General features: G+C 42.1%; 1 protein-coding gene across 1 annotated transcript in view; it reads right to left on the reverse strand.

Moving 5' to 3' along the window:
• Positions 1 to 2,141: 2,141 nt before the first annotated feature.
• HABP4 (hyaluronan binding protein 4) overlaps positions 2,142 to 25,956 on the reverse strand; it is a 40,291-nt gene continuing 16,476 nt past the window's right edge. The window contains exons 6-8 of the mRNA XM_046664762.1: positions 16,500 to 16,671; positions 5,396 to 5,581; positions 2,142 to 3,535 (exon numbers count right to left, since the gene is read on the reverse strand). Of these exons, the coding sequence (XP_046520718.1) occupies positions 3,479 to 3,535; positions 5,396 to 5,581; positions 16,500 to 16,671 (415 nt within the window). The 3' untranslated portion in view covers positions 2,142 to 3,478. The remainder of the gene's footprint in view (positions 3,536 to 5,395; positions 5,582 to 16,499; positions 16,672 to 25,956) is intronic.

Below are 25,956 nucleotides of genomic sequence, written 5' to 3' on the forward strand. Positions count from 1 at the left end.
GGTCACCGTGTTGCACTGAGCAGCTCGCCGGCCCTGCCCCGGGCATGGCCGAGCACAGTAGCACACAGCACACACTTAGTGTAGCTCCTGTGGCCCCCGCGGAGGAACACGTGCCCTCTGGCCTTTCCTTGCCCCTCTCCTGGCAGCTTTCCCCACGGGCCTAGTCCCCGAACTGGAAACTTCAGGAGGGTGTGGGAAGAACACTGGGCTTGGGGCTGACCCTTGTGTCCGTCTCTCTCTCCTCATCCCGTCCCTTCCCAGAGGCTAGCTAGGGACCGAGGAAGATGGCCGTCCTTCTCTTCCCTGCCTGCGAAGTGACAGCCCGCAGCAGCCGCTCGAGAAGCACTCCATCCCCCAGGTGCCAGCTCTGCACCCAGGGCGGAGGGGGAGCCTGCCGCCCCTTGGGGCGTGGGGCTTGAGGCGCCACCCGGCTTTCAGAGGGGGAGGCTGTGCTGGCGTGGGCGCGTGGACAGGCTTCTGAGAAAATCCGGGCCTGAGGTGGTGGTGACGAGCAAGTTCTGCACTTTCACCCCTACTGTGTTTCACAGTCAAGATTTTTAAACACCTGCGTTGTCCGTCCTCCTGCTCTTTACCACATGGACACAGCCCCTGTGGTACGGCCGGACAACGCCTCACACCTTGGGGCGCGTGGCGGCCGTGGGGGCGGGGGGAGGACCCGCAGCAGGGCCGGGCCGGGCCGGCGGCCGTCCACACCGCGCGGGCCTCGCGGCGGCGGCGGGAGGACACGGCCGGGCGCCCCCTGCTGGCAGCGCCTCCCGACCCGCGCGGGCGGGGCGGCTCCGAGGCCGGTGGCTCCACAGGGCCTGCCGGCGCCCCCGGGGCGGTTTCCAGGACGAGCGGCGCCGGCGCTGCGCCCCGCCCGGCGGGGGACGGGAATGTCGGACGCTCCTCCGCCACGTTAGGCTCAAGACGAGCCGCTCGGAGTGGCCGCCCGTGCTCCCGAGCCTCCCCAGCCAGCGCCGCTCCCCGAGCCGTCGGGCCCCTCCCGGACCTGGGGAAACCCGCGGGCAGTTTTTCATCCAGCTGAGGCGGGCACCAACCTCCTGCCTGCAGGGCGACCGCGGTCAGGGGCCACCCCTCCCTACTGACGAGGCCCCCCCAGCTGCAGGAGGGCCCGGCGGCCCTAGGACGTCGCCCCAGACGCAGCTCCGGCCCCCGCCGCCCCGTGGCAGCCAGAGGCCTAGGGAGCGCTCCTATTTCAGAAGGGATCCAGTCGGCCTGGGGCTGGCACCCCTGTCCTTGGAATCAAACATGCTTGTCCTTTGCTTCTCGGGGGCTGACAGGCTGGTTCTCTGTTGTGCGGTTAATCTGCTTGGTGTTGTTACCAGCCGACCAAGGCCTGCCTCCTGGCAGTGTCCACACAGGGCTCTGGCTGGCGGAGGAACTCTGATCTGGAACCCCCTGCCTCCTCCCTCTTTCGGCCCTCTGCTTCTGCTGTCTTCCCTGGGCTGTGGACAACCACACGACGAAAGCCCCATGTCCATCTGCCCCACCGAATCAGCAAGAGGCGGCCCTGAGGGGCAAAGCCCACCGCAGGCTTCGAAGCAGTAGCCCGCGGTCCAAACCGTTTCTGACCACAGGCCCCGAGCCCGCTCGGCGGGGCGGGAATCCTCGGCGTGTTTCAGAAGGACGCAGCGTCTGCGAACAACATTAGGCCCAGCACTGTGGGCTTGTCAAGTGTCGTTCACAACACTAAGGGGAGTTTTCTTGAAAGGGATCTCTGTTCTGCCCATCTTCAGAGCCAACGCAAGGCGAAATGACCACACGGCAGCTTGGAGCCCGCTCAGTAATGACACGGCCTCATGTTGCACCAGCTGATTACTGGGGCTGAACCCGACATTCACTCAGGAGACTTAACCTAGACCAGGGTACTCGGTCCCGGCGTCCCTTGCAGGGAGAGGGAACAGAACGAGCAGTTAATATACTGTGGTACTTAGATATTAACAATGAGACCAAAGGCAGGCCGTCACCACAGTGAACGTCCTTAACTGGTCTACACGTGGCTGCGGGTTCAGCTCTGATCATCCAACAAAGTACGATTCTTCCCACTGTGGCCTTTCCCACATTCTTCTCTCTTGACCTGGGTGTAACCAAAAGGATTCAGCTTTCTATACACAAAGTTAGGAGGGAATACCAACCTTTATTTACACTTGGGTTCAAGTTCAGAGCCATCTTAAACAGTATAGCAAAGCGGGAAAAGGCAGATGCTGGGACCAAGGTTCAAATTCCAACACAAGCTTAATATTAACTGTGTGACAGCAGGCCAGTGTTACCCGCAGCTGCTTCAGTGAAGTGGGAAGAGCAGAGCCCCAGCTTCCAGAAGCTGTTACAGCTGCCTCAGCCCTGCCCTGTCCTGGGCACTGTCCTCGCAGGCAGCTCAGCTGAGACAGCGCAGGCTCTGGAGGTCTCAGCTCTGCTGGTCAGGGGGGAACTCAGTGAGTGACTGAACCCCTGAGGGAGCTCCTAGCCCCACACGGTCACCAAAGGCAGGAAGCAGGAACCGGAACCAGTGTGAGGACCAAGTGAGGAAAACCGCACAGCAGCAGTCAGTCGATTCCTATTATTTACAAGTCACGCCCAGGACAAGGACGGAAGGCCTTTGCACGTGGCAGTTGGATTCTGACACTAGTTTCAAGGGAGCAAAGGATGTGGTTTTAAGCTGTAATACTCTTTTGCCTGGACCTCTTTTGATTGGTGGGTTAAATAACATGATTTTTAAAATCATATACTTAATACTCATCCTAAAGCCACCCAAACACTAAATATGCACATTTATCCTGTGTGTGTGTGTGTGTGTGCATACACACAGAAACCACGAGGTAGTTTAAATCACCATTAAAAAATCAATGCTTTCTCTAATTCTGTCACACTGGTAACCAGTGACTGTGCAACAGCTGTTTAAAATTATTGGTTAAAGGAAAACCAGAACTCAAAAAAATTCCAGGAGTATAACATTTACAAGTAAACAGTACAACTGCATTTAAATTTCATGTTCTCGGAAAGCTAGGCTGAGCCCGCGTTGAGTCAATGGTCCAGGTTCTATGCGTTTCCGTAGCACTAAAGGACACAGCCTTCGTATCTATACAACTTAGTAGTCTCAATAGATTCTATTTTACAACTTACTTTACTCTCCATGCTTGTGTGGAGGATTTAATACAATCTCTGTACACATTTTAAACATTATTTCTGAACTTCATTTGGAATTCCTTAAATAAAAAAATAATCACCATTCACCTTCTTGGGCAAGTGCCAGACTAACCCTCTGACTGGAGCTGCTGCCCACAAGTGTCTGGAGAAATCCCTGGCCCACACCCCCCAGGCCAAAAAAGAGCAACGAATTCACACTACACGGGGAAAAGCAACATCTATTGTTCTTAGAGTCTGACTCTCCCCACAGCAAGCAAAGTCTCTTCGCAGGTGCGCCGTGCTGTTGCCGTTGCCGGGGAATAAGGCTCTCTCAAGCCAGGGCAGGGAAGTCTTCAGGGTCATCTGGGTTTGGAGCGACGTCTTGTGTCTAAAGAGAAGAAACATTTTGAACCAACCATCATCCCACCCACTCCCCCTCAGCCAAGGCCTAAGTGAAATGCCGGGCCCGTTCTCCCCCAGGGGACGGAGCTAAGGCAGGGCAGCCCAATCACGGAGCGGAGTGGCAGGTCCCCAGAGGAAGGAGGAGTGTGAGTGCTGCGCGGAGCCCACATAGGGGGCCGGTCCCAGAAGGGCACCTCTCCCTTCTCAGACTCACTCCTGTCCCTTCTGCAAAACAGCTGGAAGCACCTGCCTCCCTCCCTCCCTCCCTCCCACAAATCCTTACTGAGTGACCCTTTTTGTATCTGGCACTTCCTTCATCCAGTGTTTACTTAGGGATATATAAGGATGATTAAAGGCTGTCCGCCCTGGGGGAGCTCACAGGGCTAGGGGGAGAACCACACTGAGCAAGTTCCAGGGTGGGGACTTAAGTAACAGGTGGCCTGGCAATGTGCCCACAGGAGGGGCATCCAATGCAATTTGGTGGCAAAGTACACATGACAGTCAGGTAAGGTTTTCTGGAAGAGGAGGTTCTGGAGACAAGCCTCAGTGCATGAGCAATGAGAGCAGGGATCCCGAAACACTGCAACCTGAGCTTGAGGGGCGGGGGCCTGAGGGCAGGCTCATTCTGAGCTGGAGGAGCACAGGTGGGTGGCAGGGGAGGAGCAGGCAGGTGGAAGCATGTGGGTGCCAGGTCACCGCACTTGGCAATGAGCGCTATGGTGGCTGGAGCCCTGCTGCCGGAAAGGAGCAAGTGTCTATTTTCAATTCCCAGAATAGATCCGTTTTCCAATCTGGCCTCCAATGTACTCGGAAATTATATTGTTTCTGCTCTTGCGTCAGTACAATAAACTACAGGCACTCCTCCCAGGGCCTGCTCCTTGGAGAGAGGCAATCAAGCAGCAAAAGGAAGATTTCCGAGACCAGCCACAGACAGGCTGCGCCTGCTCCATCATCAGGAGGCTGGCGTGGCGGCCCACGCTGGCCCGACTCCCACTAATAGGTATTCATGTATGTGTTCGTAAGAGGAGCACCCACTAGATGCTTACCTCCTGCTGGGCACTGGGGAAACCAACAATGAGCAAAAGGAGACACGGCTGCTGTTGTCCATTGTAGAGACAGCAGACTCCAATTAATCATCACACCAGTGAGAATACCATTACAAATGATTTAATGCTTCAGAGAAAGAAAGAAAATTCTTTGCTCAAGGACTCTGACCTGGTCTGGAAGGAAATGTGAGCAAAGGGGCCTTCTCTGAGGAAGTAAGGTTAGAGGACCTATCCTAGGTAAGCAGACCAAGGGGTGGCAAAAGACCAGCAGGTACAAAGGCCCGTGGAGTGACGAGGAGGCCTGTCTGAAGAACCAGAGGAAGAACAGTGTTGGCTGAGGGGCAGGGAAGAAAGCCTTGAGGTGAGAAGGTGAGCCTGGGGAGGTCACGAGGAGGCCTTGAAGCCCTAGGAAGGATTTTATCTGTCCAGAAGACATGATAAGGGCACAGGGCAGACAATCAGATCATAGTTAGGAAGCAACCATCAGGTGCTCTGATGGACCCAAGCCTGGAGATCTTGTCTGATGCAGGTGAGTGAGTTTTTCTCCACTTCTGAGTATGCACTCATGGCAGACAGTGGATCGCCCTGGAGGCCAGGGCTACAGAATGGTCTGTATCCAACTGCTGTCCATGATGCTGATATCACTGTTCCAAAAGCCAACATCAGACCCACACTAGATAGAGGAGGAATCAACAGCAGAACCTGATGACCCTCCAAAATTAGACTATGTAGGCCCAGGGCATCCTCATCCGCTCACGTCCTTCAGAAAACCAGCCAGGATTTAGAATACAAACACTTACCACCACTTCTGCTCTGGGTCCATAGTTCTCTGCCCTTCTGATCCTTCCCCGGCCTCCCCGTGGGCCACCTCTGGCTCCACGCCCAGGACGAGGGAGGTTACCAAAATTAATCTCCAGCTGGGACGTGATGTCATTGGCCGCTTTCCGGAAAACGTGGGCATCATCCTCATAGTCATCCTTTACCATCTGAAACAACAGTTACAGCATCAAACACACACACACAGCCATCTCCATGGACACTTATTCGGCTCAGCGTCCTAGTGCTGTGCTGCAAAGGAGCAAAGACGGCATCACACAGGAATGTGGCCCTCCTTGACGTGTCTCCCTCCTGGGCTGTGGGGCTAGGCAGAGGAAGACAACAATGCTGCTCTGGTTCCAGCCCAGGTGGGTTCTGTTCATTTCTCAAACATGCGTCATAGTCCTAATCCAAACATCTCTGAACTTACTATTACTTCAAGTGACACCAAATTTCTATCAGTTCAGCACGTTAAGATGTAAGATTTGACATACCTAACAGCAATTGATATAAATGTTTCCTATCTAAGTGTATTTTGCTGAGATTAAAAAGTTTTAATTTCTGCCTTTTTTTTAATTCACAAATGCTATTTTGATAAATAAGGAAATATCACCTTCCTAGAATAGAACTTGATGGAGAAACTCCTTTCAATGTGGGTGCTGACTGTACAAATACCATATGTTAAAAACAGCATAATTTACAATAAACAGCGCTGACTCCAGATATATAGTAATGGTAAAACAACAGAGTCTGGTGGCCTGAGGGTTGCTAGCAACGCTGGATGAAGAACTCAAGTTGCTTTTTAAGAACTGCTTTAAAATTCTTTGAGAAAGCACATTTTATTGTAAAAGGTCAAAGAAATTCTGTCTCTGATTAAAGGAAAACTATATTAAATAAATCTCCAAATTTGATTTGGCTTCAATTCATAATAATGGGTAAGGCAAAACAAACAAAAAAAACCCCTCACTTTGAAATAAAATATAAACCTACAGAAAATATGCCAGTGATCTTGGATGAGAATCTCCAAAGTGCTAGCACGTTCAACATTCCTACAACTTGTCCAGGAACTGGAGCCAAATCTCCTGAGCACATCAACCCCTCTGGGCCATATGTTCATAACAGATTCCATGTTTAATGTTTGTATCACCTTCAAAGATTCACATGAAAATAAAGCAGAGGCCTTAGGAAGATGGACTCTAGATGCTAAAAAGGTGAAGGAAAGAACAACTCAGGAGCTCTGGCACTCTGGTAAAAAGATAAACACAGAAAACCACTAAGAGGCAAATGATGAGCCACTGCTGAGCAGACAGGCCGCAGCAGCGTCCCAGGAAGAAGGGACGACTGCAGTGGCGTGCTCGAGACCAGCGCCTCCAGGGCCCAGCTCCACTCAACGGTGATGGTTAGGTCTAAACTGGGCAAACAACAGCTCCACCCAAACAAGAGGCATCATTCTAGTGGTTTTGTTTCTGAGAGTTCCAAGAACAAAGTGAAACAGTAGCCCCAAGATTTGGCTTATGTCGCTTTAGGAATAATTCCTGGCTAAAATCGTCAATGCCATAAGATTAACAAGGACTAAAGATGTGGGCTTTACTGAGGCAGGGCTCCATGACTCAGCTAAGCCAGCTGCTTCAAATATTCCAGGAGGGCTCTCTCTGGAGCCAAGGAGGATGAATTTGGTGTGGATCAAGGAAGAGCAGCTTCAGTTTTACCCAGCATGTCAGCTGCACGTTTCACATCCTGACAGCACATTTGTTTTAGGCAAAGCTTTATTTACAGTGCCCCAGAACAAAAAGAACAAAGAAAGTAGATGAAAAGGCTCTGGCCACCCATGTGCACAAAAAGCCATTTCTACTGAAACAGCTCAAAACTCACAAGTAAGGCCTCTCAGAGCTTGGAGCAACCAAAGCAGGAGGTGGGAGGGGGTCCTGTATCAAGGTGAAAGTATTCATTCACAGAATACAATTAACCAGAATGTAAATGGGAACACATACAAATCTACATAGTACAAAATTCATCAGTTACAAACGGAAAACCAGTGAGTAATATTTAGCAGAGAAGAACAGTTTGCTCATCACCATAATGACAGAGACTGGTACCGTGATAAATAGCTGTGATTTCATGATGCAAATTCTGAATTTTAAATTACAATGCTTCGGCATACCCTTAAGTTCAGTAACTTAAATATAATATGATTAAATGGCTCCCTGACCATCTTTATCAATATATGCTGGTACATACTGTCAAAGTTGAGGCTTCCAATAAAGAGCTGAATATAAATCATGAAAAAAAGTCCTCACAGAGAGCAGGATGCTCTGAGGATCTGGCCAGCAGTCTGGTTACTGTGGTAGGGCCAGACCTGCCGCCAGGCTCCTCAGGGCTCCTCTGCTGGTTCTGGCAGTTATGCAGACGGAGAAGAGCTGCTGTACTAACTCAAGAAAGGAGTCAGAGCACAGAACCCTGACCACTTTAAATAATCAACTCCTTCCGATTAAATGCTCTTGTTAAGAATTAGAGCTCCAGTGGGAGCCAGCCCAGTGACGCAGTGGTTAAGTTCGCGCATTCCACTTCAGCGGCCCAGGGTTATCAGGTTCAGATCCTGGGCACAGACCTACACACTACTTGTCAAAGCCATGCTGTGGCAGAGTTGCACATACAAAATAGAGGAAGACTGGCACAGATGTTAGCTCAGCAACAATATTCCTCAAGCAAAAAGAGGAAAATTGGCAACAGATGTTAGCTTAGGGCCAATCTTCCTCAGCTCCCCCCAAAAAATAAATTAGAGCTCCAGAAAACAAGAGATAAAATGTCAGTATTAAGCTCTCATATATCAATAATCACCCTAAATATAAATGAATTGAATTCTCCAATCAAAAGACAGAGTGGCTGGATGGATTAAAAAACAAGACCCAACAATATGCTGCCTCCAGGAAACACAGCTCAGCTCTAAGGACAAACACAGACTCAAAAGTGAAGGGATGGAAAATGATATTCCAAGCAAATGGCAAACAAAAGAAAGCAGCTGTAGCCATACTTATATCAGACAAAGTAGACTTCACGACAAAAAAGACAATGAGAGACAAAGAGGAGCATAATGATAAAAGGGGCACTCCACCAAGAGGATATAACACTTATGGATATATATGCACCTCACACAGCAGCATCAAAGTACACAAAGCAACTAGTAAAAGACATAAAAGGAAAAATTAACAGCAACACACAATTACATCAATGGATAGATCATCCAGACTGAAAGTCAACAAGAAAGCGGCCTTAAATGAAACACTAGACCAGATGGACTCAATCGATATATATAGAACATTCCATCCAAAAACACAACACACATTCTTCTCAAGTGCACATGGAACAGTCTCAAAGACAGACCCTATGTTGGGACACAAGGCAAGCCTCAATAGATTTAAGAAGAGAGAAACCATATCAAGCATCTCTTCCAACTACAATGCTATGAAACTAGAAATCAACTACAAGAAGAGAGCTAGGAAAGTCACAAATACGTGGAGATTAAACAACATGCTACTAAACAACCACTGGATTTATGAAGAAATTAAAGGAGAAATTTAAAAACACCCGGAGACAAATGAAAATGAAAGTACACCATACCAACTCTTATGAGATGCAGCAAAAGCAGTACTAAGAGGGAAATTCATAGCAATACAGGCCCACCTCAAACAAGAGAAAATCTCAAATAAGTAATATTGAAGTATACCTAACAGCACTAGAAAAGAAAAACAAAGCCCATAGTCAGCAGAAGGAAGGAAATAATAAAAATCAGAGCAGAAATCACTGAAATAGAGACTAAAAAAACAATAGAAAGTATCAATGAAATACAGAGCTGGTTCTGTGAGAAGATAAATAAAATTTACAAGCCGTTAGCCAGAGTCACTAAGAAAAAAAGAGAAAGCTCAAATAAATAAAATGAAACATGAAAGAGCACAAATTACCATGGATACCACATAAATACAAAGGATTATAAGAGAACACTATGAAAAACTATGCCAAACAAATTGGATAACCTAGAAGAAATGGATAAATTCTTAGACTCACAGAACTTCCCAAAACTAAATCAAGAAGAAACAGAGAATCTGAATAGACCAATCACAAAAGATTGAAATGGTAATCAAAAACCTCCCCAAAACCAAAAGTCCAGCACCAGATGCCTTCTCTGGCCAAACATTCAAAGATTTAATATCTATCCTTCTCAAACTATTGCAAAAAACTGAAGAACATGGGACACTTCCTAACTCATTTTACGAGGCCAACATTACCCTGATACCAAAACAAGATGAAAACAGCACAAAAACGGAAAATTGTAGACCAATATCACTGACGAACACAGATGCAAAAGTTCTCAACAAAATATTGGCAAATCGAATACAGTAATATATAAAAAGGATCATACACCATGATCAAGTGGGATTTATCTCAGGGATGCAGGAATAGTTCAACATCTGCCAGTCAATCAATGTGATACACCACATTAACAAAATCAGGAATAAAAATCAGGAAGAGAGACATCAGCATCATGGCAGAGTGAGCTCTCCCCTCTAAGATACAATGAAAAGGATATTCATATACCAACAGAGGACATCCACACAACACAAAGGATGCCTGAGAGATCCACGAAGCCATTCACATGAAGGTGAAGGTGCTAGACCCCCAGGAGGAAGCAGAAGAAAGAAAGGGGATCTCCTCTGCCTCCCAAATGGCAGGGACCCCAGGACTGCATGCAGTTCTTGAGAGGAGTGAGGGGTGGCCATACACAGGAAGACCTTTGCTCTCCCAGTTCCCTCATAGACCGTGGGAAAGCCCCACACAGAGCTGACTAAGCTATTGTGGGGGTGTCCTCATCATGCTAGCATGCCAGGAGACCAGAGAGTGACGGCAAAGTGAGGATGCCCCCCAGGACCATGCAGATGAAAATAAGAGCCCCTTCCCCTGCCTGATGATCCAGTTCAGTCAACTGGCCAGAGCACTTCACAGACAGAAAAGCATCATCTGACAGCAAGCCAGCTGTGGATCATAGTGGGTGCAGAATACACAGCTCTTGACCCACACCCAGTGGTAGCAGGTGGAAACTGCAAATATTATCACTATGCAGAGGCACAAATCCATGCCATCTAGCACTATGAAAAAAACATATTAAATCTCCAGACCAGAAGGAAAATGACAAGTGCCCAGAAATCAATCCTGAAGGCACAGAAATTTATAATCTAAATGACAGAGAATTCAAAATAGCTATCATAAAAAAACTCAATGAGTTACAAGAAAATACAGATAGATGGTTCAATGCATCAGGAACTTCCTCACAAAAGAGAACTTACCAAATCTGGGGAAGGGGCTGGAAATACACATGAAAGAAGCCAAGAGATCTCCTAACTATAGCAATATAAAAAGACGTTCTCCAAGGCATATAGTACTAAAGCTGGCAAAAGTCAATGACAGAAAAAAAATATTAAGGGGAGCAAAGCAAAAGAAAATAACTTACAAAGAAACCCCTATCAGGCTTTCAGTAGATCTCTCTGCAGAAACCTGACAGGCTAGCAGAGACTGGAATGACATTCAGATCTTTGAAGGACAAAAACTTTCAGCCAAGAATACCTATCCAGCAAAAATATCCTTCAGATATGACGGAGAAACAAAAATTTTCCCAAATAAACAAAGGCTACGGGAGATCATCGCCACAAGACCCCACCTACAAGAAATGCTCAAGAAGGCCCACATACCTGAAAAAAAGAAAGGGGTTAAAAAGCCTTGAGCAACGAGATAAATAGGTAAACAAAATTAAAAAATTGCAGCTCTCTTTCAGAACAGGTCAGCAAATAATGATAACATTAGTGATAAAGGGAAGGAAAATACCAAAAATAAATATAATCTTGTCATTTTAACCACAAACTCACAACACAAGATGGAATAAGATGTGACAATAATATCTTAGAAGGGGAAGAGGAGAAGTATGGAATCGGCTTGGTCTAAAGAAATACAAGGCTGTCAGAAAACAGACTATCTCATCTACCAGATTTTTTATACAAATCTCATGGTAACCACTAAACAAATAATCAGAACAGACACACAACAGATAAATAAAGAGAAAGCTAAGAAAACCATCATAGAAAACCACCTAAGTGAATAGGTAGTCCGAAATACATGGGAAGAGAAACAAAGGAAATGCAGAAGAACTGGAAAATAAGTAATAAAATGGCAGCATTAAGCCCTCATATATCAACAATCACCCTAAATGTAAATGGATTGAATTCTCCAATCAAAAGACACAGAGTGGCTGGATGGATTAAAAAATCAGACCCAACAATATGCTGCTTCCATCTCAGCTCCAAGGACAAACGTAGTTTCAGAGTGAAGGGATGGAAGGCAATACTCCAAGCTAACAGCAAACAAAAGAAGCAGGTGTTGCCATTCTTACATCAGACAAAGTAGACTTCAAGATAATACAGGCAATGAGAGACAAAGATGAGCAGTATATAATGATAAAAGGAACATTCCACCAAGAAGACATAACACTTATAAATATATATGCACCCAGAAAGGAGCACCAAAGTACATAAAGCAACTATTAACAAACCTAAAAAGAGATATTGACAAGGCAGTAATAGTAGGGGACATCAACACCCCATTTACATCAATGGATAGGACATCCAGACAGTCAACAAGGAAATAGTGGATTTAAATGAAAAACTACAGCCAATGGACTTTATAGTTATATATAGCACACTCCATCCAAAAACAGCAGAATACATATTCTTCTCAAGTGCACATGGAACATTCTCAAGGACAGACCATATGTTGGAAAACAAGGCAAGCTTCAATAAATTTAAGAAGATTGAAACCATATCAAGCATCTTTGCCAACCATAATGCTATGAACCTAGAAATCAACTAGAAGAAAAAAGCTGGGAAAGGGACAGATATGTGGAGACTAAACAACATGCTACTGAACAACCAATGGATCACCGAAGAAATTAAAGGAAAATCAAAAAATATCTGGAGACAAATGAAAACGAAAATGCACCATACAAACTCTCATGGGATGCAGCAAAAGCAGTCCTAAGAGAATCTGGAAATTCACAGCAATAAAGGCCCACCTTAACAAACAAGAAAAATCTCAAACAAGCAATCTTAAACTATACCTAACTGAATCAGAAAAAGAAGAACAAAGGAAGCCCAAAGTCAGAAGGAGGAAGGAAATAATAAAAATTAGAGAAGAAATAAATGAAATTGAAACAAAAAAGACAGTAGAAAATATCAATGAAACTCAGAGCTGGTTCTTTGAGAAGATAAAACAAAACTGACAAACCCTTAGCCAGAGTCACTAAGAAAAAAAGAGAAAGCTCAAATAAATAAAATTAGAAATGAAAGAGCAGAAATTACAATGGATATCACAGAAATACAAAGGATTTTAAGACAACACTATGAAAAATTACATGCCAACAAATTGGACAATCTAGAAGAGATGGATAAAACCTGACTCATACAACCCCCCAAAACTGAATCAAGAAGAAACAGAGAATCTGAATAGACCAATCACAAGTAAAGAGATTGAAACAGTAATCAAAAACCTCCCCAAAAATAAAAGTCCAAGACCAAATGGCTTCTCTGGGGAAGTCTATGAAATATTCAAAGAAGATTTAATACCTATCCTTCTCAAACTATTTCAAAAAATTGAGAAAGATGGAACACTTCCTAACACATTCTACGATTCCAACATCATCCTGATCCCAGAGCGAGACAAGGACAGCACAAAGAAGGAAAATTACAGGCCAATATGCCTCATGAACATAGACGCAAAAATCTTCAACAAAATATTGGCAAACCAAATACAGCAATACATTAAAAAGATGATATACCATGATCAAGTGGGATCTATACCAGGGACACAGGGATGGTTCAACATCCACAAATCAATCAATGTGATACACCACATTAACAAAACGATGAATAAAAACCACACGATCAGGGACTGGCCATGTGGCCAAGTGGTTAAGTTCACACATCCTACTTTGGAGGCCCAAGGTTTTGCCGTTTTGGATCCTGGGCACGGACCTAGCACCACTCATGAAGCCATGCTGAGGGGGCATCCCACATAGCAGAGCCAGAAGGACCTACAACTAGAATACACAACTATGTACTGGTGGGGGGTTTGGGGAAAAGAAAGAAAAAAAAAGATTGGTAACAGATGTTATCTCAAGTGCCAATCTATTAAGAAAAAGAAAAAAGAAAAAACCCCCACATGATCACCTCAATAGACACTGAGAAAGCAACGTCCAGCATCCATTTATGACAAAAATTCTCAGTAAGATGGGTAGAGAAGGAAAGTACTTCAACATAATACAGGGCATGATGACAAACCCACAGTCAATGTCATGCTTAACAGTGAAAAACTAGGAAAAGAAATAAGGAAATGAAATAAAAGGAATCCAAATAGGCAATGAAGAAGTGAAACTCTTGCTGTTTGCAGATGACCTGCTTTTATATATACAGGACCCTAAATAATCCATTGGAAACCTATTAGAAATAATCAAAAACTACAGCAAAGTTGCAGGGTACAAAATCAACCTACAAAATTCAGTTTCATTTCTATACTCTATAACAAACACACAGAAAGAGAACTCAAGAATACCATCCCATTTACAATCACAATAAAAAGAAAAAAATATCTAGGAATAAATTTAACCATGTGGTGAAAGGCCTGTACACTGAAAACTACAAGACATTGCTGAAAGAAATCAATGATGACAGAAAGAAATGGAAAGACATTCCATGCTCATCGACTGGAAGAATATAGTAAAAACTGTCCACGTTACCTAAAGCAATCTACAGATTCAATGCAATCCCAATCAGAATCCCAAAGACATTCTTCATGGAAATAGAACAAAGAATCCTAAAATTTATATGGAACAACAAAAGATGCCAAATAGCCAAAGGAATCCTGAGAAAAAAGAACAAAGCTGGAGGCATCACAATCCCTGACTTCAAAATATCCCACAAGGCTACAGTAATCAAAACAGCATGGTACTAGTACAAAAAGAGACACACAGATCAATGGAATAGAATTGAAAGCCCAGAAATAAAACCACACATCTATGGAGAGTTTATCTTTGACAAAAGAGCTAAGAACATACAACAGAGAAATGACAGTCTCTTCACTAAATGGTGTTGGGAAAACTGGACAGCCACATGCAAGAGAAGGAAAGCAGACCATTATCTTACACAATACACAAAAATTAACTCAAAATGGATTAAAGACTTGAATCTAAGACCTGAAACCATAAAACTCCTAGAAGCAAATATAGGTAGTACACTCTTTGACATCGGTTTTAGCAGCACCTTTTCTAATATCATGTGTCCTCAGATAAGAGAAACAAAAGAAAAAGTAAACCAATGGGACTACATCAGACTAAAAAGCTTCTGCACAACAAAGGAAACCAGAATCAAAACAAAAAGACAACTCACCAATTGGGAGAAAATATTTGCAAATCATATATCTGACAAAGGGTTAATTTCCAAAATATATAAAGAACTCATATAGCTCAACAACAAAAAGACAAACAACCCAATCAAAAAGTGGACAGAGGATATGAACAGACATTTTTTTTCCCAAGAAGATATACAGATGGCCAACAGGCACATGAAAAGATGTTCAACACCACTAATTATTAGGGAAATGAAAATCAAAACTACAACGAGATATCACCTTACACCTCTTAGAATGGTTTAATCACCAAGACAAAAAATAACAAACGTTAGAGAGGATGTGGAGAAGAGGGAACCCTCATATACTGCTGATGGGAATGCAAACTGGTGCAGCCACTAGGGAAAACAGTATGGAGATTTCTCAAAAAATTAAAAATAGAAATACCATACGACCCAGCCATCCCACTACTGGGTATCTATCCAAAGAACATGAAATAAAAAATTCAGAGAGATTTATCCACTCCTATGTTCACTGCAGCATTATTCACAATAGCCAAGCTGTGGAAGCAACCCAAGTTGCAACCAAGGAAGCACATCAACGCATGAATGGATAAAGATGTGGTGTACATATATATACAATGGAATACTACTTAGCCATAAAAAAAGACAAAATCTATTTGCAACAATGTGGATGGACCTTAAGGGTATTATGCTGAGCAAAACAAGTCAGACAGAGAAAGACGTACCATATGATTTCACTCTTATGTTGAAGATAAACACATGGACAAAGAGAACAGATTAGTGTTTACTAGGGGGAAGAGGATTGGGGAAGGGGGTTGGGGAAGGGTAAAAGGGGTAAACAGGGACATATGTATGGTGACAGATAAAAACTGGACTGTTGATGGTGAGCACAATGCAGCCTATACAGAAACTGATAAATAATAAAGTACACATAGGGGCTGGCCCGGTTGCATAGTGGTTTAGTTTGTGTGCTCTGTTTCAGGAGCCCAGGGTTCACAGGCTTGGATCCCGGGCATGGACCTAGCACAGCCCATCAAGCCATGCTGTGGCAGCATCCCACATAAAATAGAGGAAGATTGGTACAGATGTTAGCTCAGAGCCAATCTTCCTCACCGAAAAATAAATAAATAAATAAATGTGCACCTGAAATTACTCAATGTTATAAGCCAATTTTAAAAAGTATAATGAAGCAAAAAAAATAAATGAAACAAACAAAAAAGAATTAGAGCTGTAGGTAATCTAATTGCAAAAATGCAGAGTCCTTATCCTTTGAAATGGCATCATTCACAAAACATTCTGAACCTCTCTTTTGAGACATGCAATTGAAATGCAATGCAATTAACATACAGTGTTTGCACAGTCTCAGCACAGTTCCAGAGCGAGCAGAAAATGCACTTTCACTCTAACTGCTGTGTACTAAGGGTCAATAGGTCAGATCAATTCCTTTTCTTAACGAACAATAAAGATACAGTAAAATTAGGCACACGTCGTCTCTGATTAGTCTTAGGTAGAAACCAGAATGTCAACTACTAACGTTCCATTTTCAAAACAGAAGTGGACAGGCCTGTGTCACTCCCAACAAGGCGGCAGTGGAGAGCCCTCCAGGCAGAAACCCGATGCTTACGTCCTCTCTGAATCTGGATTTGTGTATCACCACTGCTTTGGAAGGGACAGTGGACTCAGGTTTCCGGATGTTAAACTCAGGCTTTGGTCTGGTTTGTTCTTGAAGATTTTTCCACTCATCTAGGGTCATCTCTTGAACTTGAGTTTCTTCTTCTACCTCTGACTCAGGAACTCTATAAAGAAGTATAATCATAAAGAATAATTTTTGATGGGTCTGAAATGTCTACTTTCTCAAAGAAAAAGTCATAACCATTAGTTTAACCTAGTTTCATGGACTGCATCTCAAATCTAAATAAGGTAAGAAAATCTTTGAACCATAAGCTTCCTTATTTTATTTTTATCACTTTATGCCATCATTGCCAACTGAAGATACACTTCCTGTATTCAAAGCAGTCTTTGAAAAATGGAAACATCACCACTCTGACAACATTAACATGACGCTTCACCACCAGGCACTCTCTTCCCAGATGGCATTACACACGAAATAATTCTAGAACTAAACGGAAGAAGCTAATGAAACAAAACAAATATAGGAAACCATGAACACAGGTTATAAAAAAACAGGTCACAAATGCATATATTTGTAAATATCCTCTTTAAATTCATGAGTTTTTAAAAGAAAACAGAAGACAGACACATAGATCAATAGAATAGAATTCAGAGTCCAGAAATAAATCCTCATATTATGATCAATTGATTTTTTTCAACCAGGGTGCCAAAGACAATTCAAAGGAGAAAGAAGAGTCTTTTAAACAAACGGTGCTGGAAAAACTAGATAACCATTTGTAACAGGATGAAGTTGGACCCCTACCTCACACCATAAATATAAGAGCTAGAAATATAAAACTCTTAGAAGAAAACATCTTAGATATAAAACTTCATGATATTAGATTAGGGAACAATTTCTTATGTATGACGCCAAAAGCATGAGCAACAAAAGAAAAAGTACGTAAACTGGACATCACCAAAATTTTAAACTTTTGCATAGCAAAGGACACCAACAAGAAACTGAAAGAGAGCCCACAGAATGGGAGAAAATATTTGCAAATTATCTATCTTATAAGGGACTTACATCTAGAATACATAAAGAACACTTACAACTCAATAAAAAGATAGGACACAACTGAAAAACAGGCAAGGCTCTGAACAGACGTTTTTCCAAAAATGATCTACAAATAGCCAATAAGATGCTCAACATCATTAGCATCAGGGATATACAAATCAAGATCACAATGACTTGCACCACTCCACACTCACTAGGATGGTTAGAATCAAAAAGACATTTAACAAGCGTTGGCCAGGATTTGGAGAAATTAGAACCTCACACATTGCTGGTGGGAATATGAAATGGTGTGGCCACTTTGGAAAACAGTCTGGTAGTTCCTCAAAAATTTAAACACAGAGTAACCATGTGACCTAGCAATGTCACTCCTAGGTAATATACCCAAGAGAAATGAAAACTATATCCACATGAAAACTTATACAAGAATGACATAAGCATTCTATAATCTGTTTATAGCAGCATTATTCATAATAGCCAAAAAATAGGAACAGCTTAAGTATCTATCAGCTGATGAATGAATAAACAAAATACATATATCTATACTACGGAACATTATTTGGCTATAAGAAGAAATAAAATACTGATAGATATTACAACATGAATAAACCTTGAAAATATTATGCTAAGGAAGATAAATCAGGCACAAAAAGCTTATGTATGATTCTGTTTATATGAAACATCCAGAAAAGGCAAATTCATAGAGACAGAACATTAGTGATAGTCAGGGACTGACTTAAAATTGCAAATTTTATGTTATACAGATTTTACCATGAAAAAAAGGATAATATACAAAAAAGAAAAGGAATATTGATCCATCCTAAAGACATGGATAAACCTGAAAACATTACAGTAAGTGAAATAAGCCAAACACAAAAGGACATATGTTATACTCCATGTATATGAGGTACCTAGAGGAGGCAAATCCACGGAGACAAAGTGGAATAGGAGTTACCAGGAGCTGAGGGGAGGGGGAATGGGGAATTATTGTTTCATGGGTAGTTTCTGTTTGTGATGATGAAGAAGTTCTAGAGATGGAGGATGGTGATGGTTGCACACACTGTGAATGTAATTATTGTCACTAAGCTGTAGACTTTAAAATGGTTAGAATGGCAATTTTTATATTGTATATATTTTACTATAATTTTAAAAAATTAATAATGTAAAATACCAAAAACCACTTAATGGTACAGTTTAAATGGCTGAATTGTGTAGTATGGGAATTATATCTCAATATGTTTATTTAAAAGAAAAAAAACCACATTGGACATGGAGTGGGGAGGCAATCAAGTCTATAACAGCCTCACTGAAGGCTAACGTAATCTAAGGTTCTAGATTACAGGTTACTGATACGAAAAAAAGAAGCAAAATCAGGGGAGAAACCTAATCACAGAGCATCCAAAATAGACACATTTGTAAAGTAACTTTAAAATACCAATCTGATAGAAGAAAAACATCAAAGCAGGGCTGCCTATGAAGAAGCACGAGGAACTTTCTGGGATGATGGGAGCATTCTATATCTTGATAGGAGTTGGGGTCAACAAGTATATGCATTTTTCAAAACAATAACTGTATACTTGTTTTTGTACATTTCACCAATAAATTTTGTATGAGTTTAGGTGATGGGTATAGGTGTTTGTAAAGTTCTTTAAACTTTGCTGTTTGAAAATTTTCAACTAAAATATTGGAAAAATACATATCTCAAACATATATTGGCAAAAATATGAGAAGACATTAAGACTTTTTAATAGTAAATACTAGAAACAACCCAAACTCATCTAGAAAGGAATTTGGTAGAAAAATTATGGATATTATACGTGAATATTAAGCAGCTTACAAAGAAATGAGGACTATAATATATATTTCTATGGAGCACCTCCTGATATACTGATGAAAAACCAAGGTGGAATGTATGTTACCATTCACCTAAGACATAGGGAGACATGCAAATACTACTACACGTAGGCTTTTTGGCTTTTGGTTTTTTTGCTGAAGAAGATTGGCCCTGAGCTAACATCTGTGCCCATCTTCCTCTATTTTGTATGTGGGACACCGCCACATCATGGCTGGTGACAAGTGGTGTAGCTCCACGCTTGGGAACAGAACCCAGGCCACCAAAGCAGAGCATGCCGAACTTAACCACTAGGCCATGGGGCTGGCCTCAGATTTTTTTAAAATTGTAATATAAACCAGGGAAAGAACAGGGACAGAAGCTAGTTGGAAAATATCATGTTTTGTCAGACTGAACTTTGGAAACATAAATATTTCCCATAAGTCTAAAATAGATTTAAATTAAAATTCAGTCTCTAAAATTTGAAAGCAAAATTAATCAAATTAACCTAAATGTTTATCAAGTTGGTGATATAACCAGCAGGGAAATTATTTAAAGTGACTTTAAAATATGAATTTGATTAGTCATCCCTATATATAACTTTTTAGTAACTATATTATTGAAGGTAGTGTTGGTAATGTTATTTGTGACTGTTGTGTGTGTAGCAAATAAGCAACAGTATGATATTACTGACAACCGGGATTTTCAGCATGGAAGAAAAGGAGAAACAAATGTAAGAAAGTTCAGCTAAAAGTCTTGTAGTCCTAAATTTCAAATGGAAATACTGAATGAACTCATATTTTATCTTAAAAATAGATGTGTGTCTATGTCTGTTTCCCAGCTCTGTTCACTTAGAAGTCCTAGAAACAATCAAAAATGTATTAGCAGTGAGCACCCCTAGTGCCAAGACTGGAGACTCTAAATACTATGTTCTATGAAAGCAGATGGGCTTCTCAGAAAAATGGCTCAGGATGAGGTAAGAGCTATGAAGCATGGGGTAGGAAGTACAGATGATGAGTCTGAACAACCAACGTGCCTGACCAAGAAGGGGGCTGTCAGAGGCTGCTGAGTGTGCGCGCACAGGATCAAGAACCAACTGGGAGAGGCTCCCTTCAGCTAAAAAATAGGTCACTTTAAGCACTCCTAAGAATAAAAACTCAGTGAATTAAAACATGTCAAATATGTTTAAATCTCTAAGTTCATAATGACACAAAAAAAGTCACTGGCACCTTTGAAAGATGCTAGGGAAACAACTCATTATTCTGATGATGGGTAAATAAAAGGTAAAAAGTACCTTTATTTATCTGCATTTCCCAAATGAACTTACACTGCAGTGTAATCAACTAGTTCCAGGTAAGTTTTTCTTTACAGACCATCCCAGCTAATAAATGAAGAAAGAATGACTGACTTAGACTATTACCAATTCACAGCCCTAACAAATTAATGGTAAAGCAATGATGATCAGCGACCTTCCATAACCTATGAAACAATCTTGCCAAATCACTGAACCTGAATCTGATCAAACCTCTGCCTCTCACTATTAATTTTCAGAAAATACTGAAAATACAGGTGACAGAGTAACATGTTCGACCACTCTACAAGCCGTGCTGTGCTGCCACTGGCTCTGACAAAGTCATAACAGCAAACTGTTCAATTTTCAGGAATTTTGTGAACTGGCTATTAAATACATCGTTAAAAATTAAATTATATAAACTTATAATTAACTATATTAAAACAAAGGTAATAAATACAATTAATTGTTCCCTAATTATTTCGCTACGTTTTCGCTTTATCTAAATGCTCTTGGGGTGACTGATACCTATTGTATGTGCAGAGTGGAAATACTACATGACAGTGCACATCTCTTCCCGACTCTGCATTCAGTGATGTCATGTTGGTGGTTTTAAATCAGCTATGGAGGGAATAATATACCACAGAAACCAGCAAGTGCAACAGATCCAGACTTCTTCATCCCAGAGAGCCAGAGCTTAAATAATTCCCAGCACACTACTGCCTATAGGGATATAATCAGTAAAATCCTCACTCTGGGAAGCTCCTCGACAAGTAAATTACAAGGGAAAGAAAAGAGAAAACAGAGATTAAAATCGACTTAAGGATAATCAATGTGATATTAGGGTAATATCCACAGACCACTGGAACAAAATACAGAGTACAGAAATGGGGCTCCATACACGTGGCAACTGATTTTCCACACTGGTGTTCAGCATGCTGGAATAACTGGATACGCACGTGCGAGAAAAAAGAGCAACTTCTATCCAGACCTCTACTATATTCAATAATCAACTCAATATGGATCATAGAAATATACATTAATTTTTTAAAAAATGGATCACAGACCTAAATGTAAAACCAAAAGTTCTAATACTTATAGAGAAAACTTCTGTGATATTAGGTTAGGCAAAGACTTCTTAGATTTGACACCAAAGGCATGATCAATAAGAGAAAAATTTGATAAACCGGACTTCATCAAAATTAAAAACATCTGCTCTTCAAACTCACTGTCAAAAGAATGAAGAGACAGGCCACAGATTGGGAGAAAGATATTTGCAAATCATGTATCTAATAAAGGAGTTGAATCCAGAATATACAAAGAACTCTCAAAACAGCAATAAGAAAAACAACCCAATTAGAAAGTAGGCAAACAATTCCAATGACTCTTTATTAAAAGAAGATATACGGACGGTAAATAATCCATGAAAAGATGCTCAACATCATTAGTCATTAGAGAAATACAAATTAAAACCACAATGAGATATACACCTATTATAATGGCTAAAAAGTATAAAAACTGGAAAACCACTTTGGAAAAGAGTGTGGCAGTTTCTTAAAAAGTTAAATATATACCTGACATATAGTCCAACCGTTTCACTACTAGATGTTTATGAGGAGAATGATATATCCACAGAAAGACTTGTACACAAAAATGTTCACAGCGGCTTTATTTGTAGTAGCAAAAGCTTGAAACGATGCAAATCCCATTACCAGGCAGATGGATGACACACTATGGCCTGTCTGTACAGTGGAATGCTCCTCAACAATAAAAGGAATGAACTAATGCTGCATGCAACAACACAGATGAATCTCAAAATACGTATGCTCAGTGAAAGAATACAGAAAAAAAAGAATACATGCCTATGATTCCGTTTATATAAAATTACAGCAAATGCAAACTAATTTTTATGATTTCCTTCCTTCTGCTGACTTTGGGCTTGGTTTGTTGTTCTTTTTCCAATTCTGTTAGGTGTAGTTTAAGATCGTTTATTTGAGATTTTTCTTGTTTGTTAAGGTGGGCCTGTATTGCTATGAATTTTGTAATAATGCTCCTTCAACATTCTCCTTTCATAGAGTATTTTTTTTTCCTGAGGAAGATTAGCCCTGAGATAACATCTGATGCCAATCTTCCCCTTTTTGCTGAGGAAGACAGGCCCTGAGCTAACATCCATGCCCATCTTTCTCCACTTTATATGTGGCACGCCTACCACAGCATGGCTTGACAAGTGGTGCCATGTGCGCACCTGGGATCTGAACCCGCAAACCCCGGGCCACCGAAGCGGAACGTGTGCACTTAACCACTGCGCCACTGGGCCAGCCCCAAAGAGTATTTTATTTTTAAGGAAGGAAGGGAGCTGTTGCTGCACATTACTGAATAGGGAAATCCTCAGTGATCCTGGCAACTCTTCCTCTGCTTATAGAACCAACATCTTCTCCCCTTTCAGTTCCTAACACTAAGTTAGTCTAAACGGCACTTTTAACTGTTCCTACCATTCACTACAGAGAAGAGCAAGAATGTTCGTGCCACCACACCTGGTTCAAATTCTGGCTCTGCCACTTACTAGCAAGTGATTTAACCTCTATGTCTCAGCATCAGAATAGTAACAGTAACTTCTCCTTCACAGTCAGCAAAGGGGTGAATGAGTTATGATATGGAAGCATTTAGAGCAGTTCCTGGCACACAACAAATGCTCGATAAATGTTAGGTTTATTCTTAAACCAAAATATAAGAAGTTGAGACAGGTATCCTTGGACATTAGAATACCACGTGACAAGGAACTCGCAATGCTTCTGTAACGAAAGGAGGAAGGGCACAGCACATATAATTATCAACAAAATGTGTCCAATTTGAGGAAAACGTATGTACTTTGGGTTGTATGTTTGAACATAAGTAAGGGTGCATTAAACTGACCTATCAAGAAGTTCTACACCAAGAGGTGCACTGGATGTACATTTTGGCTGAATGTTGAAAGCTTGAGTGTTAGATCAACATTCAGACAAAGCCGCGATCAGAGAGCATCACCATCTTCAAAGGCATTTCTCACATACAAGCCTAATTTTGATATCAAAATATTCTAATTTTATTATTAGAAATTTTAGTAATAATTTTAAAGTTTGACAAAGCAGTACAGAAACAAGAATCTCTCAGCGCAGTCAGCCACTACACGGCTGGGGTGGCTGCTCTGTGTGCAGCTCCTGCCATTCTAACCAGATGCTCACTGTCCACTACAGTCAGCAGAGAAGAGAGAGGGAGATTTGCTGGCTGGCTCTGCTAGGTTATTGCAGACAATAAGACTGCCACCCAATCATTAAGTATTATTTTGTCTCTCAGAGTAACTGATTGAACAAATTATTTTGTCTAATGTGAATGCTAGAGTACCTCAATCAATTCTATAGATTAGAATTATGCTATAACTTACTCTCTAATATTCTGCCTTATTTACCTGAATTTGTATAAATGGTTTATTGGCTCAAAAAGTATATAATTTTTCCTGAAGGTATCTAGTTAACTCATTTTCTCAACATTCGGATAAACTGTTAATCTATTTCCTTAATTAACTCACTGTCTAAATATTCATATAACTGTTAATCTATCTCTTTAATACATTTCTTAGTTTTTTCAAATTGTAAATTAATAGCTTTCATAATCATCAATCATTGTAGCATTTTACTCTTGCAATAAGCAACAATTACAGCAGATACTTACATGTAGTTACATGTAAGTTACAGCACTAACTACATGCCAGGCCCCACTCTAGACACACACACACAGCCCCCCAACCAATCCTTCTAACAGCCCTTGATGTAGGTACAATTATTATTCCCATTTTACAGATGAAGAAAACTGAGGCACAGAGAGAGTAAACAACTTGCGCCAACCAGTAAGTGGCAGAGCTGGGATGTGCACCCAGCATAGTGGCTCAGAGTCTGTGCTCTTAACCACTAGACAGCCTGCCTCTTGGCAGCTGAAGGAAAGTAAGAGCTAAATAGGTGAAGGGGATTTGGAGGAGAGGTACAGGAAAAAAGGAAGCAGCACTTGCAAAAGCTCTATGGCAGGCGTGGAGGTAGGGGTGGGCAAGGTGTTTGGGACACGAGATAAGGGCCATGTGGTGAACCTGGAGAAGGCATAGGAGCAGCAGCTGAACTTGAGGGCTCTGCAGGGGCCAGACCACACAGGACCGCACAGGTCAGGACAAGGGACAGAAAAAGGACAGGAAGCCACTGGGGGTCTTATGCAAGTGGTGGGAGCATGACAATTGGAATGCCAGTGTGAAAGCCACTTTGGTGTGGAAACGGGTTGGTAGAAAGTAAAAATGCAGGGTGCCCCATTAGGAGCTCTGGTGATAGAGGAGATGACAGTAGCTGACACTGTGGTGTTGAGTGGAGATGGTGGATATCAGAAGGTACGAATCACCAGGGCAGGCAACAGACTGGATTTTGGGGAAGGAGGGGGTCAAGAAGAAGTCTCAAGGATTATGACTCCTAGGGTTCTGCTTTGTGCAGATGGATGGAAGGCAATGCTGTTCTACAAGATGGAAACCTAATGAGGACCAGAGGTCTGTGGACATCAGTCCTTGAGATGCTGAGCATGAGGAGCATTTGGGATGTCCCAGGTGAGGTGTTCAGTAGGCAGATGGAAGCACAGGTCTGGAGCCCACATTGAAGGTTAGAGCCAGAGGTGTATATTCTGGAGTCAGTGTATAAATGACAATTCAAGATGTAGGGATGCCTAAGATCCTGTAAAGAGATGCCAGAGACAGAGAAGGGGACCTACGGCAAAGGCCTGAAGAACTTGACAGTTTAAAAGACCAGAAAGACAAAGATGAACCTGCAGAGGAGCTGAGAGGCAGAAGGAAATCCAAAGGAGTGTGGGTACCACAGAAACCAATGGGAGGGTGGGTGTAAGAAGAAATCAATAAAGTCAAATTCTCTGACAGGACAAGAAAGATGCAGACAGAAATGTCCATTAGGTCTGGAGACATGTGGTAACTGTTTCAGAAGGGCAGTGAGGACAGAGCCAGACCTGGAGTGAGGAGGGGATTAAGTGAGGGGAGGAAATGAATGGAGAGTACACACAACCCTGAAAACTGTAGCTAATTGAGAATGTGGGGCAAGAGGAGAAGATTTAAACTGGAGAGATTAAGCAGGTTTAAAACGTTGATAGGAAGATCAGAGTTGGGAGGAAGGAGGTGAGCATACCTGAAAAGAGAGGAACTAACTGATGGTATGAGATTTCTGTGAAGTTATAGGAAACAGGATCCAAAGCCCAAGAGG

Source organism: Equus quagga, chromosome 6 (genome assembly GCF_021613505.1).
Source record: "Equus quagga isolate Etosha38 chromosome 6, UCLA_HA_Equagga_1.0, whole genome shotgun sequence".
Classification (NCBI taxonomy): Eukaryota; Metazoa; Chordata; class Mammalia; order Perissodactyla; family Equidae; genus Equus; species Equus quagga.